A 15,500-nucleotide genomic window follows, 5' to 3' on the forward strand; every position below is an offset into this window, starting at 1 on the left:
AATACTTCTCTGTCTCCTCTGTCATGGAGCAGCTTATCCTCTTAATAGGATTCAAAATATTCACACTGGTACTCCAGCTCCTGAGAGCACCAGAGAGGAGGAGTCAGAATCCTTCTAGAATCCTTCCTAGACCTCCAGAAAACTTCGTCTCTTCTGGAAGGTTAGAACTTTTGTTATCCTGTGAGTGTCTCAGACATCTTTTGGATGCAATTCATGGATGTTTACATCTGGGAAGTTCTGAAAGTCTTCATAACTGCCCGGGCATCATTAAGATGCAGACAATTCCAAGATTGCACAACTCGACTTGTAAACGCGTGTCAGGATGACCCTGGCTCTTTATAGAGAAACCCATAAAGTGTCCACACCTTGGCAGTTGGACAGAATATAGATTTGAAGATAACATTTTGGGACCTTATGGGAATCAACAACCTTTTCCTTGTATGCTCCAACTTTTACTTTCATTTGTGGTCCACTGCCCTTCATCCCTCATTACCACACCCTGAAATTAGAGGTATTTGTAAGAACGTATATTCATATACATTGGGTTGTTTTTTTGCATATTGTATTCCAAGCCCATGCATGCAGAAAGACAATTACCACTCTACCCCAAGCTCACTGAGTATGCAATCAAGGTTCATTATGCCCCCGGTTCTCATCCCATTTACACCCTTTATGTCTCAGAACAACAGTGAATGGGGAGCAAGGTATATTGCAGGATATGAAGGGAGGAAGTCAAAGGAACATGCAGAGAAATTGGAACCAAAGAGTGAACAATTTAGGTGAAAATAGTTTGTGGAATTTTCATCTTTGAAGTCTGAGAAATTTTACTTTATGTTGGATCCATTTCTTGAATCATGATCCCTTGGGTCTGGCATAAAGCTATAATTTTCAGAAGGCTCATTTCTGCAAAAGCTTATGGTTTTGGAGAAAAATCAATGTTTGTAGGCCCATGAATCAGAGTCTAAAAAAGTCTGTTTGGATATTTAAGGTCTCATAAAATGTAACATCGAGAGAGACTTGTGGAGTATCAGAGCCGGAAACAATCATGAAAACCAGGTAGTCCAGCCCCCTGCTTTTAGCGATGAGGCTACAGAGCTGAGGAAGGTCGAGTGATTTATCCAGGTTACATGGCTGCAAGGAGGGGTAGAGAGCCAGGACTAGAACAGACCTAAGCCAGTATATTTCCAACATTATCACATATTGCTAATCATCTAAAGCACTGAGCCAAAGTATGAACCATGGATCATAAGTGAGAGAATCTTAGCAATAGAAGAGACCTTGGAGGTCAGGTAGCGCCATCTCCCTCCTGATGCAGAAATCCTCTTGGTGACATCCTTGAAAGATGGCCACTATTCTCTACTGGCTTAACTCTGATGCCAGAAAGCTCAGTGCTTTACAAGGCAGCTTGTTTTGTCTTTGGACAAAAGGTCAAACTTGTATTTTTAAAAGATCAGTCCAGAAGGAGTGAGGGTGGCCAGAGGTGAATGACATATTTTTAGTGATGGTGAGGAACTTTACTCTCTTTATCATCTTAAAATGAGGATAATAATGCTGACCATGTAGTGTCATTGCGAGGATTAGAGGTGCAGTTTATAAAGCATCTACCATAGTGGTTGCTTCAAAATAAGAACTCAAATTATAGTCATCATTGGCTTTTATCATCATGATCCCATTTTTTTGAAATTATGCCCTCTGGAGTAGCATAGACTACATCTAATCCCACAAATATTTAAAAGCAGTTAGCATGACCCTCTAAGTCTTTTCTTCTTCAGACTAAATATTCCCTGATTCTTTTACAGTTCTTCCTGTAAAGCATTTTGGATGCCTTCATTGCTTTCATTCCCTCCTGTTTGTCAATTTCCCCCTTAAAATGTGGTGGCCAAATCTGGTCAGTTCAACGTGCTCTACAGTGGAATAATTACTTCCCTTGATCTGGACATTGCACTTCTCCTACAGCAACCTAGATTTATGTTAGCATTTTTGGAGGCCAGATCATAAATTTGGCTCAAGTAAAACCTGACTCTACTACCCAGAACATAAGCTATGCCTCCCAACATTGTGTCAACTGCAGATTTGATAAGCATGATTTTTACATCTTCATCCAAGCTGTTGATAAAAATGTTGAACAAGAGAAGGCCAGAGTCTGAGCCTCGAGGAACACCTCCGATCCTTCCCTGTATATTGACCCCCATCCGCTGGTTTGGTGACACTGTTTCATCAGCTCCAAATCTCTGCACCTATACTAGCAAAAATAACTCCGCAAGATGTGGTCACTCGTTGTGTTTTTGAAACTGGATATTTAATTTATCTGGAGGTAAAGTGCCATTCTTTTATCAATGAAGACAGGTTTTGAACCCATAATTGGGAAAATGTGAACTCAGAAAATAATTTCATGTTTGAGTTACTATGTAATGCTTAAAAGGAAAAAAAAAATCATCTCCTCTTAATGTGAAATGATAATGCTTGCCTAATTGTTTATTTTTCCAAAACGTTTTGAAATTACTCTCTGGGTCTGGGGGAGGGAGTGTGGAGAATTTGTGGATTTCATGTGTGGTAGAAAAAAGAGATTATTGAAGAATTAGAATACAACTTTTAGGAGCCTTTTCCATCTCAGGTGGAAATCACAGAGTCAAAGAGATGTCTTAAATGTTGGTGGGAGAGGATGTGAGGTATAGTCCTGCATAGTTTTTCAAATTCTTTTTAATGATTCTCATTAAAGAGGCCGTTCTTTCTTTGATTTAACACACTTCCCTCTGAAGAAATCAAACCAACTTCTTTGTGCCATAGCACAGATCAGTTTTTCCTAGTTTTCATGGTGGAGATAAGGAATTGTTGTTGCCAACCTTTGAGCCAAAGTGCTCAAAGATTCAGAGCTCACTTCTTGGCATCTTCCTCCAAGGGCTCATTTAATATTTTCTCAAAGGCTTTACTTCCAGTCTACATCCCATGTTTGTGGATTTCTTCTTAACTCTGGTCCTTTCTATTTCTCTAGCCCATAATCAAACAAGTACCTTAATATCTAAAACTCTATTACTGTGAGCATACTTTGAGATCTCAAGGTAAATAAACAAAAAGTTAGCACTCTCAAAAATTGACCAGGGAATAAAAGACCCCCTCATACTGAATATTTTAGGAATGTCCATTTTATAGTTTACTCACTCACTCAGTATTTATTGAGCACTTATTATATTCCAGGCACTGATCTAGGCAACAGAGGCAATGGGAAGTAAAGTCAGATTTAGTCTCTTCTCATATTGTGCTTACGTTCTCTAGGAAGAAACATGTTAATCAAACCAAAACTATTGTGAACTTGTAAAAAGTGTTGCGAAGGAGAGGGTCCCCATCACTACAGAGGTCAGGGAAGTCTTCCTCACATGATGCTTAATCTGAGATTTGAAGGTTGAGTCAGGGGAGGGCCCAGGTAGCAGAAAACAGCATATCCCAAGCCCCTGTGCTGAAATGGAGCACGGGCAGTATGAGGGCAAGAACATGCTAGAAAGGTGGAGTGAAGAGCAGAGAGCAAGAGTGAGAATAGCGTGAGATGAGCTGGGAGGTAGGAAGGGTCCCCTATAGGCCTTGTAGGTCACACAAAGAGTCCTCTCAGTGTCTTCTGAACCATGAAAGCCATCTAAGAAGCTTGTCGGGTGGGGGTAGGAGAGTGTGGTTGGGTAAGGAGAATTGTATGATATGATTAGTTTTGTCTTTCGAAAAGATCACTGTGGCTGTATATAGGCAAAAGGAGAAAGGGAAGCCATAGTGAGTGACAGGTCCGTTAGGATACCACTATCAAGTCCAGGAAAGGAGATGATGCTGGTTGGGTGTAGGTTGGCAGAAGGTGAAATGGAAAGATAGAAAGAGATGAAGGATGTGTAGGTTGAATTTGCAATACTAGGGGACTGCATATGGGGGTGATGGAAAAGAGGTATCAAGGGTAACTCAAGGAGGGTTCATACATTTTATATCCTTCTTTGGCAATTTAAAGATTATTATTTTAAATTTTAGATTATGTAGCTCTACTCATAATCCTTGATAGCACAGCACAACAGAAATAATTCTAGAAAGAAAGTCTGAAATCCTTCTGTGCCTCAGATCTATTATTGGCAAAGTAGGTGACTTTGATGAAAAGTGATGAAAAATGACTTGATGAAAGATGAAAGATGAAAAATGGTTGAGTATCTCCGAGGATCCAAACAACGGAGGAAAAAAAAAATATTTGTAATTGTTGACTTCATCAAGGCCTCATTAAGGCCCAGGGAAATATGTTTGTTGAGGCTCACTTTCAAAAGAATTAACACAATTATCTTTATTTTCATTATTATTTTAGTTCAATTCTCTATGTCTCCAGGCCCTATAAAAAGAACTTAAGCATATCCCTACACTGCCACTCCAACACAAATCACCATTTCCTTTCATCTCGCTTTAACCAACCACAATATTTTCCCACGTCAGAAAGACCTTCCAGTGTATAAGAGGAGCCTTTGGACTGCGTGTGTGTATAAAAGCCTGTTCATGCCTCTGGGATCCCACGATAACACAGTCAGCTTGCAGTCTAAACCAGGTGCCCAGTTTCCATCTGGGCTCCTGACAAACTGTGTGGTCAGGATTTAGAAATCAGAAATCTGGGAAAGGTGCAATGTGATGGACACAACCACCCCAAATACCATATATGTTATCACCATCATTTAACACATAGTGCAGGAAATCCTGTTCTTTGCAGAAGAACTTCAAAGAACCACTTCTGGTTCTCCTGGGTAACATTTATTTTTTTCTTTGCTAACCCCAAAGCGCAGACAGATATATATTTTCCCTCTAGTAAATTGCTAGTGACACTCCATTTCTTTCCTGCCATCCTCAACCCCATTGTCCAACTGACCTCTCGAATTTCACTACCCTTCTAGGCTGAGGAGCTGTGCTTAGCTATTTACAGAGGCCCACTTACTTACTTGGCTTTACCCTGTACTTTCCCTTTCTTTTCTAGGCTCTGAATTTCTCACCTTTTAGCTCTGCCATGTTGATGAGACTTCCTCTGCCCCTGTGTGAATCCTCTTCTTTTGTCCCAGTAACTTTTTTTTCTAGAAAGAGCTGTCTTTTACCTTACTTTTGCATTTTAAACAAAGAAACCTTGATTCAAGATATCAGAAATAAGCACATGATATTAGTTCCCTTCAGTGACTGGGATGTCTCATTTAGACCTTCATTAGTTTATTCATACAATGTATGTTTACTGAGTGCCTACTGTGTTCCAAGCACCACGAGAGAGAGTTACGAACATAAACATTCTACGTTCTAGAGTAAGACAGTGAACAAGTAAATGAACAAGCAGTGATTGTTCTGTATTCTGTTATTCCATAAAAATTGTTAGAGATTGATTTTATGGACATGCAGCAGAAAGTTGCAACTTTTGCTCTTGGCATTGGATTCCAGACACCTGGTCGTCTGTTCCAGTCATCCATTCTCACTCTCCAGGTAGTTGAACTTGGGTCATGAGTACCCAGATTATGATTTGGAAAAGTAGTAGTTTCCTGGGGAAAAAAAAGTAGGTCGTTGGCCACTCTCATAGGACTGAAAAAGAAACAATGACCCAGTGTGCGTGTCATTCAAAGCAGGATGTTGAGCAGTTCTTCACTAAATCATAGTATTGTGCACTTACCATGGAAATCATTTTCAAATGCAGTATATATCACACCAATTCAGAGAAGATATGCACCAAATGTCTCTGATATAAACCTCACATCAGGATGGCGACAGAGTGATTAGTGAACTTCATGGTATTTTCTTATGTGCTTTACTGTTAGGGTAAATAGTTATTTTTCATCTGCTCATAGTTGTAAGTTATCACAAGATGGATGGATCCATGGCTTGCCAGAAGCCATAACTCTTTATTTAGTTGACATGACCAGATTCCTAATTTCGTCCTCTGAGAGCTTGAGAGTACAATAAAACATTGACTTCTTCTGACCTTCCCCTCTGTCTTCTCTGGGCAGAATATCTCGATGCATAACACAGTTGGTGGGGCCATGGCAGGGCCCGGAGCTCACCAGCTTGGCAGCACCCGGATGCCCAACCATGACACCAGCGTTGTGATTCAGCAAGCCATGCCGTCACCCCAGTCCAGCTCTGTCATCACCCAGGCACCTTCTACCAACCGCCAGATCGGGTAAGGAGACTTCCTCGGCTGTCTCTGGGGCCTGGCTGGAGCTCGGAGAATGTTCTGGACTTTCTCCTTGTTTCTGGTGCTCAGACTGGATGAGACAGAAGTTGGTGTTCCTGGTTGGCATGAAATCACCTGGCACTTAGAGTGATGCTTTTAATGGGAGAAGGGAGGGGAGCCCCCATTTGGTGGAGACTATTTGATCCTGGACTTTGGGAGACAAAGCAAGTCATTCTGTGTCATCATTTCTTCAGACAAGATTTGTGACTGTGGAAAACGCCTTGGGTGTTATGGAGAGCAGAGCATAGTTTCCAGGACAAATGCTTAAGGATGGTAGAGGGAAGTTTCACCAGCCCACTTTCCTCCCCAACAGAGTGTGTCCCTTTTTTCCTAAGATCTGCTAAGCACATCCCCTGGGTCTTTCATGTATTTCCAGTCTTCCTTCCTCCGATGATTCTTCCTTGCTTCTTTTCCTTGTTAATACCTCTTTATTAGCTCTCCCCTTCCTCTGTATTGGTCCAGGCTCATTCCTGGTGTAGACAAAACAAAAAAAAAAGTAAGCCGTTTCCCCCTCATTTATGTAAAAAAGACAATAGTGTGGTATTGAGCAAAACTGGTAGAAAGCTCCTGTCAGAATCCCAGACACTCTGAATTTTCACTTCTGAGTCTCAGGTGACAACTCTAGCCCTTGGCTACTCGAGTGTGGTCTGAGGACCCGAAGCCTGGGCATGACCTGCTAGCTTCTCAGAAATGCAGAATCTCTGGCCTGCTTCCTTACCTTCAGGATGATGGTGGTGTGTCTTCTTTCCACCCTTACAAGAGCAGAGTGAAGACGAAATAAAAGATTTAAGAGCAGTCAGGTTCTTAGGAAGAAAAGGTAGTAACTTAAGCCAAAGTGCTCTGATAAATTTATATTGCTGGAAGCTGAGAACTGCTTGCTGTATGTTCCCAGAATTCTCTCTTTAAAATAGGAAAGGGAGCTTGCGGTGTTTAGTATGTGCAGCAGAATTTAGTGTGAATATTCAGTTGAATATTGGATATGGTGATTTAAAAAAAACCCATTAGAAGCTGCCTGACAATTTGCCACTGTGTCTTTCCCCCTTTGTTTTTTTTGTTTTTTTTTTTTTAAGATTTTATTTTTAAGTAACCTCTACACCCAACGTGGGGCTTGAACTGACAACCCCAAGATTAAGAGTTGCATGCTTTACCAATTAAGCCAGGCGCATGCTATCCCCGCCCCCCCCCCCCTTTTTTTAATGCTTGTAAGGATTTCAGATAAGAGTGAGCACCAGGAACAATGTTGGCTTATTCCTCCTTAGAATGCCCTAGAAGGAGGGGGGGGGTTACCTTGTCTCTCACATTTCTCAACTTACCAGATGGGTTGTGATTTGCGAAGACCCATCTTAACAAAAGAGAGCTGTGGGCAGTGACTGTTTTGTGAGTCTGTCATGGGTACATTTGGTTTCCCATTTAAGAAACAGAATATTACTCTGGCCATTTGAATGCTTGGCTTTGTTAGAAGAAGCCGATACTAAATTAGATAGTATCCCTGTTAAATATTTCTTTCCTTTTCAAATGACTATGGGGGCAGATATTGCCACCATCCAAAGCAAGAACCTATAATACACTAAGAGAGTGGGGTGGGTTCTTTAAAGACAGCATCTAAATTTCAAGGGACTCTTTCACTCTAGTGGTTTGGCTTTGGGCAGACAATCCACAGTTAGGCCAGCTAATTATAATTATTTTATTTTTCTTTCAAGGGGAAAAAACATAAAATGTGTTGGAGTTTACTAGCAGTTTTATAACATTCCTCCCCCCCTGGAGTTCTCCTGCCTCCCCCTCTCCCCACCCCAGCTACCCTCTTGGACGTCCTTAGTATTGTTAGTACAATGCTGGTTTTTGTGAAACAATCTTTTAAGGGTTAGCACTCAATTCTAAGATGGGTGTTGACTCTGTCAATAATTTACCCAGCTGGCCCAGGGCTGTACAGTTGGGTGACATTTCTAGGCTGTGTCACTGTGCCTGGATGAGTGGGAGTTTCTCTGGTACATGTGACCTCCCAACCCACTCCATCTTCTCATTTACTCCCAATCCTGGGGTGTTGTGTGTCTCTCCTGGTGTGTTCTAGGAGATAATTGTCACTTTTGGGACTCTGTCTCATTGCCAAGCTTGAGGGAGGCTGCTTCTTTTCTTCAGATCCTTCCCTGTCGTGCTTACCATGTTGATTCCAACCCACACATCCTGTCATTTCCATTTTCTCCATGTGACCCATCCAAAACCTTGCCCGGATGGCCATGAGGGCTCAGCAAGGAACAACCCAACCCATCTCACCAGTGGATTCAGAATGAAACTCTAGGTGGTAACATTTGGGGATGGTTGACTCTTTTATTTCTCCCAGCAAAGAGGAAATGAGTACTTATTTTAAAACATGAGTTCCCTCTGGAGACTGTGTCTTTAAATGAGCATTTGAAATTGCAGATAGTTTTTTTTTTTTTTTTTTTTTTGAGACTGCACAGAACCATATTGTAGTAATATTCTGATTTTTATCACAACCTCAAATATTTAAGTGTCAAAATCTGGCCAAGCCACCTGCAAATGTTTGCCATGGCTACTGGCCAACAAAAACAGCAAACAGCAATGAAAGTCTTCATTCAGGCTCAGCGCTTAAGCTGCATCCAAGCAGGGAGACTGGGACCCACCTGTGCCCACGCACAGTGCTTTTTGCTGTGGCCAGTGGGTGTGTTCACGACTGGAACTTTGTGGGAGAGGGAGGGGGCCGCCTGTCTCCTGCTCCCTCTTTTTTCCTTCTCTTCTCCCAGTGCTTGGCTTCTGCTGCCAACCTTACTTTTGCTTTCTTTTCTGCCCCTTCTTTCATGCTGTATTTAAGCTTAGAGGCTTGAATGTATTGGGAATGGTGTGGACAAGGAAGGGCTTGGAAATGGGAATAGCACTGGTGTCTGGGGAAGATTTGGGGGGACTAAATGTATGCATTTCTGTAAGCATTTGATTTTCATGTTTTTTGAGCAGGCGCTGAGCCAATGTAGACCAAAATAGGTGGAAATGCAAAAATCCAAAGAAATAAATGTGAAAGTAGGTAGATAAGCAACATAGGCAACGTCCGTGCCATCCCATATCACCCCCCACCATGCCCTATGCCCAGTTCTGTCAAAGTAATGCTGTTATCCCAATAGAAACTGGAGGTAAGTATAAATATCCCAAATTGCACTCATGTGGTTAGGCAGGCTAGAAAAACACACAGTGCTAGAGAGTGTGGGAGGCATCCCCAAACTAGAGACTACTTGTGCTTAGTCAGACTGGCAGACGCTCTGTCGGGAAGAGTGTCTTTGGCTGATTGATGGTAGCATTTTAGGAGATAAGTTTTCCAGATGGAAAAAAAAAAGGGTTGAGCCATGGGCTGTGGGGGAGACAAGTGAGACAGAAAACAAGCATGTGTTAAATATAGATGAAATTGATTCAGCCTTGGACCAAATATGTGGCAGATTCCAAGCAGTATCTCTATTGCAGTCATTTTTATTAGATATCATGTAACAGGCTCATTAATTCAGGATTAAGTCAGCAGAACCTGGGGAAAATGGTAGATGAGCATGTAAGTGGTCACGTACATCCCTTTCTCTGTCTCTTACTCTCTCTTTGTCTCTCTCTGTCTCTCTTCACATGAGATGTTTTTGTAGGAGCCAATGAGCAGTTGAGGAGGTGGCTATAATCTTAATAGATTCCGGCTTACCTAAAGAAGCCTATTTCTCTTTATGGAGTAAGTGTGAGCAGGTAATTCATGCTCAGTAATTCTTCAGGAGAGCAATGAAGATAGTATGGAATGTGGAGATCGGCAAGAATGGACATGAGTACAGAATTCTGATAGGTTGTGGGAGGCACTGCCGCTGTATTCCACACGTTTTCTTCCTGTATTCTTTTTGTATTCAAAATGTTCTACAAATTCAATTCTTTGTAGGGATTTGGGCAAATAAGCAAGCTTGCGAGGTGATTGGTGAAAATTATTTGATCATAATAGTTTACAATACAGAAATGTTCTATGCCTAACATCAAAATATACAAGTGTTCCTACCAAGGCTCATATTTGGACAGAAGATATCTGGCTCATTGTGGAATATTCTAATTAAAATATCAGGAAACTTGAAAATATGGTCACCAGCATGTATCTGTGAAGCCATGTATGTATGAAATTCCTCCCTGATTTTACATCGCTTATATTCCCGGCACATACGTGTCCATGTCCATGTCCATGTGATGTCATAAACCCTATTTGCATGGGGTTGTAGCCAGGCAGTATACACCTAATACTTAGCCAGAAATTTATATAAAATGCCATAGAAGCAAATCTTGTTTTATGTAAAATAAAGAGAAGCCAATACTCATCATAAATTGTGCCTTCTCTCACCCTTTCTGCACTTCTTTCTCTCTTTTCTCTTTGCAATTCCTGACACTATGTATCACACAGAATATCAGGTGTAGCTCAGTGGACATGACCAAGGAAAATAATAATAATAGTAATAATAATAAAAGCTTGTTACATCTCAGACGTGTTGTTGTCAAAAGCAGCGCTACCTTTTCTACCAGAGTCATATGGCTTTGTTGTAGGAGTTGGTGTTGCTGTTTGAGGTGTCCATTGAGATGGGAATGGTAATTGATTTGAGGATTTTTGTGTCACTGTTGTTCGGTGGGGGTGGGGGGGATGGGAGGTCCATAAATGATGCTGTCACAGAAAAGCAACATTTAAAGAAGACTTCAGTAGGACAGCTTAGGAATGTGCTTGCTCTGTAAATGCGTAGGTGTGTAAAATCACTATTAAGAGTTTTCTTGAGCTGAGCATGATTAAGACTGTCACTGCCCACCACAGGCTGATGCCAGTGACATCCAGGCCAGCCTTCTTTCTGCTGGAGGCAGCAGACCAGCAGGTCCCAGGTTGTCACTGACTCACAGCCCTTTGCCAGGATAGCTTGAAGACCCCCTTGAGGAATTCAGAAGAGAAGCCATTACTTCCTGCTTTGTGTTTTGCTGAGTATCATGGCTATGAACATTGCTTTATTGTTAGAAAGTTGCTGGATCTTTCACAGCCCTGAGAACATTTACGAGGGCCCTTCAGGGGGATGCTTTCTGGGACGGTTGATGGATTTAACCATATGGCTCCCGTTAAATCCCATGCAGAGCCTTGAGAAATTACCTCTGACAAGGGGGCCAGCAGCCTTCCACTCACAGAGCTTTATGTGTGGAACGAAAAATTAAGTACTGATACTTGAGGAAATATAAGGTTTCTCAACATTCAGAAGTTGTAATACCACATGGTATTGTGGCCAGATGAAGGGGGCAGAGCCAGAACACCAGAGCACATGGCTGCATATTCTGAGAAGCAGAAAAATACCCTTGCTCTTGTCTCTGAATCTGGCTCTTGCCTCGGATTCCTCAGGCAAGCTTTGTGTGTCTTGGTGCTACAGCTAGTCACCTGGAACACAGCTAGGCTGGTACCTCAGTCACTTTAGAGGGATAAAGCAAAATATCACACACCCGGTGGCTTAAACAACAGACATTTATTTCTTGCAGTTCTGGAGGCTTGAAAGTACAAGGTCAAGGACCTTGGTCAGCAGATGTGGTTCTTGGTGAGGACCCTTTCCCTGTCTTGCAGACAACTGCCATCTTGCTGTGTGCTCGCCTGACCTCTTCTTTGTGCTTGGTGGGAGTGTGGATGAGGTGAGAGAGTTAGCAAATTCTGGTATTTCTTACTCTTATAAGGACACTAATCCCATTATGGGGACTCTACCCTCATGACCTCATCTAAACCCAATTACTTCCCAAGTCCCCACCTCCTAATAACATCACATGGGGGGTTAGGTTTTCAACATATGAATTTGGGGAGTACACAAGCATTCAGTCCATAAACAGCTAGTGTAGTTGGAAGAGAAACTTGGAGGTCACTTCTCAATGGCTCAAACTTTTTGTTAGAAAAGCCCTTGGTTATCAGGCTGATAATGAAGACAAGAAAGCTGACATTTATCCAACATCTACTATGTGCCAGGCACTGATCTAGCATTGCATTTTGTTTCCTATCGTTGTCCAAGAGCCCAGAGAGGCAGGTATTATTTACTCCAGTTTTATTGCTCAAAGAAGAGAAGTAACTTGTCCAGCATCATTCAGCCAGTGAGATGAGCAGAGTTTTGAGTATAGGTCTGTTGGACTCCAAAGCACATGCTTTCCCTCTACTCCTATGCATAGCTATCCCAGTGCTGTGGAAGACACATGAGCTTATCTGACCATTTGGGAGAATCATCTATGCACAGGAGTTGGCTAATGCTCAGTCTGTCTGGTTCCAGTGTGAAGAGCCTCTGTGCTTACACACACCTGCAGGGTGGTCAAGGGCAGAGGGAGACACCTTGAGTTGCCAGCAGCTGCTTCAGTCCTCTAGGAGAAAGATATAGGAGGTCCCTGGCCCCCAAAGAAGGGAGATCAGAGACTGTCTTGAGCACATGGAGGCAGAGAGTTGGTTTCTCCTAGGAGAAACCAACTGGCCAAATACCCTCATTTATAAGAAAACCAAAGTCACCACAGAGAGTGACCGCTCTTTTTTCAACCATTTGGTTGCTCCACATTTGGCTTCTTGGTCTGAAGGAAGACCCCTAGTCCTTGCCTAGATGAAGTCTGACTTCCAGACTTATTCTGATTCCTACTGCGGATAGGTGACTTTGCCTGTGACCTCCTCTTGGAGGAGGATTTCATTTCTGGATCTTACAAACAGAAGCCCTGCTCACAAAGTTCCAGAAGCTTCCATCTAAGTCTCTCTATGTGTATCTCCCCCTATCCCATTTTTAGAAACAGGCACTGATGAGGATCTGCTTCTAGAGCAAATAGCCCAGGATCATTCGGTTTGTGTCCATCTCAAATCTAGACAATTGTTCTTTTTTGCAGCATATTGGAAAGATATGCCTGGAGAGCAAGAGCTTCCTCAGAGCTAAACTATGTTAGATCAGAGGAGAGTCTTGGAAAAGTATTGGCCATGAGGTCAGAGGTCACAGGTTTGGGATAGTCCAGGCTCTGCCATTTAAAAGGTTTTTAGCTTTGGCCAAGTGCTCCACTTCCCTGGGCCTCACTCAGTTCCTTCATCTATATATGAAAAGGTTAACCAGCTGATTGCAAGTCATTCCCAGTGGCAAACTTCTCATGCAGTGGGCTACTTTTCTGTCTCAAATGTATTTTCTCTTTTGGTTTGTTTTCTTCCAGGAGCTGAGTTTGGTAAGAGCTCTAGGTTATGTGTTCACGGATGTGTTCACGTCCCGCTGTGGATGAGAACAGAATCGGGCTTGGGAATACTTGGGAAGAGGAGGCCAGTGCAGTCAAACAGAGGGGTCCCAGCATATGTAACCAGAGAGATCTGATTTCTAGGCTCAACTCCTGGGTGAATAACAATAATTTTATAATTCTGTTCCATGGGCGTGAACATACCCATTTTACATTTGAGTAAAGTGAGGTTCAGAAATTACGTGACTTGCCCCAAGTCATACTAATAATGAATAGCAAGAACCAGAACTAGAAGCCAGGCCACCTACACTGTACTGTTCCACGGGTCTAAATGAACTTGGCTTCCCCAAGGTTTGGTTTCTTCACCTGTAAAATGGGAAGGTATCACTAGAAAATCCTCGAAGTCCTATTCAGCACTAAAAAACCCGGAATTTTCATAACACGTTTAATTTTGAAAATTACTTGTCAAGGCAAGTTCTTTGGGGGCATAGTGCTACACGCATGGCTATGTGTAGTTTCCTCCTTTGCACTAATCTTATCAATAAATTGTTCTTTTATTGTCACTTTGCTAAAAGTATCTTACTGTTGGAGATCTAACAAGAAAAACATCTAAACAACAGCATGATAGTGAAAGATATAAAACAAGTCCAATGCAAGAAACCTTGACAATGATCTTGCCAGAAGCAGCTCTGTGGGAAAATGCAATTCACTATCTTCTTTTCCAACATTATTATCATTTTGGGGGTTACTTTGTGGAAGACTTGAAACATAAGGCTTTAGCTCATATCGATATTTAGTGTCTTCCTAGAGGTAAACCTTGGATAAGGCACCAAATAACTAGACAGTGGGGGTTGAGGATATATGTTTCCCATAATACAAAAGGCAGTAATTAACTGTACCTCTCTGTACTTGTCATAGTTTCTAATGGCTCAGTGTTTACTGTTTTCAGGACCAGAAACATGGATGCCTACCTGGCTCACCACTGTCAGTTTACATGGCTCCTGGGGTGGTGTTCAAAGAGAGTCCCTACTAAGTGTAGTCATTCCTTGGTGAATGCCAAAAGGGGTATTAACATGGAGAAATGATTAGTCTTTGCAGTGCTCTGCAAGGTAAGCATGCTAGGAGAAATGAATCTGATAAAGCAGGTCTTATCCTCTGTAACTGGGGAGGACCCTTTGCTCTTTTGAAGACTGAGCATGTCCAAGTAATATGGCAGTGTCTCAGTGGACATTTCTGATCATTTGTAGTTTTCATATTCTCAAGCATTGTATGTCTCCTAAAGTGTGAATAACTCTCATCTGAACTGATTGACAAGTATTTTCCGAGTTAAGAGAGGACTGTTCTAGGAACTTGCAGATAGCCCATGGTGCCCATTTCGTATACCATGTATTTATGTAATTGGACATCTTGGGATTCAAAAGATAAATGATTCAATAGGTTCTCTCACATATATTTTTCAATAATATTAGATCAAATGGATTTTCTCTATCATCATTTTTTATATCCTTTCTAATGAGGATTGAGTTAAAGATTACATAAATTCTGTGGATATTTTGCCTTTGGTGGGATGAGAATAACACATAAACAAACATCTAATTTGGTCTTGGATTTTGGGTATAAAGGGAATCCTTGATATTAGGTTTCAGTTACATCCAGATGGAATTCTATTTCAATGAGGCACAGGGCAAAGCCATTGCTAGAGGCTGAAAGCCATGGCTGGTGGTTCTGACTCTACCACTCACAAGTTCTTTGAAAAGACCCCATGACCTCTCTGGGCCCTACTTTTCCATTTTATATAAAGAAAGAATGAAACTAGATTGTATAGTAAGTGCCCTCTTCTAGCTCTTAGGAACAAGTTTGTTTCTTTATCATGACTAACACTCTACTACAACACTGCTTGGCTGATGTGGATTGTGGAAGAAGAAATTCCATAAAACAGATATGTTCAAATTTAGTAGGCAATCTAGTAATCTATTTGCCTTGTATGTTTTGCTTTTGGTAAATATTAATGTGAAATTCCTGTAGAGTAATAAACATTCTTAATGGTACCAGACACAATTAAAAGAGTTTGGAGTTTTATAGT

The 15,500-nt window shown here is 41.7% G+C and overlaps 1 protein-coding gene across 1 annotated transcript in view; it reads left to right on the forward strand.

The window, feature by feature from the left end:
- The window catches only part of CREB5 (cAMP responsive element binding protein 5), a 388,727-nt gene that overhangs the window by 144,720 nt on the left and 228,507 nt on the right, over positions 1-15,500 (forward strand). Inside the window, exon 5 of the mRNA XM_035021403.1 lies at positions 5,985-6,157. Coding sequence (XP_034877294.1) covers positions 5,985-6,157 — 173 coding nt within the window. The remainder of the gene's footprint in view (positions 1-5,984; positions 6,158-15,500) is intronic.

This window comes from Mirounga leonina, unplaced genomic scaffold, assembly GCF_011800145.1.
Source record: "Mirounga leonina isolate KUSES-001 unplaced genomic scaffold, KU_Mleo_1.0 Mir_174, whole genome shotgun sequence".
NCBI lineage: Eukaryota > Metazoa > Chordata > Mammalia > Carnivora > Phocidae > Mirounga > Mirounga leonina.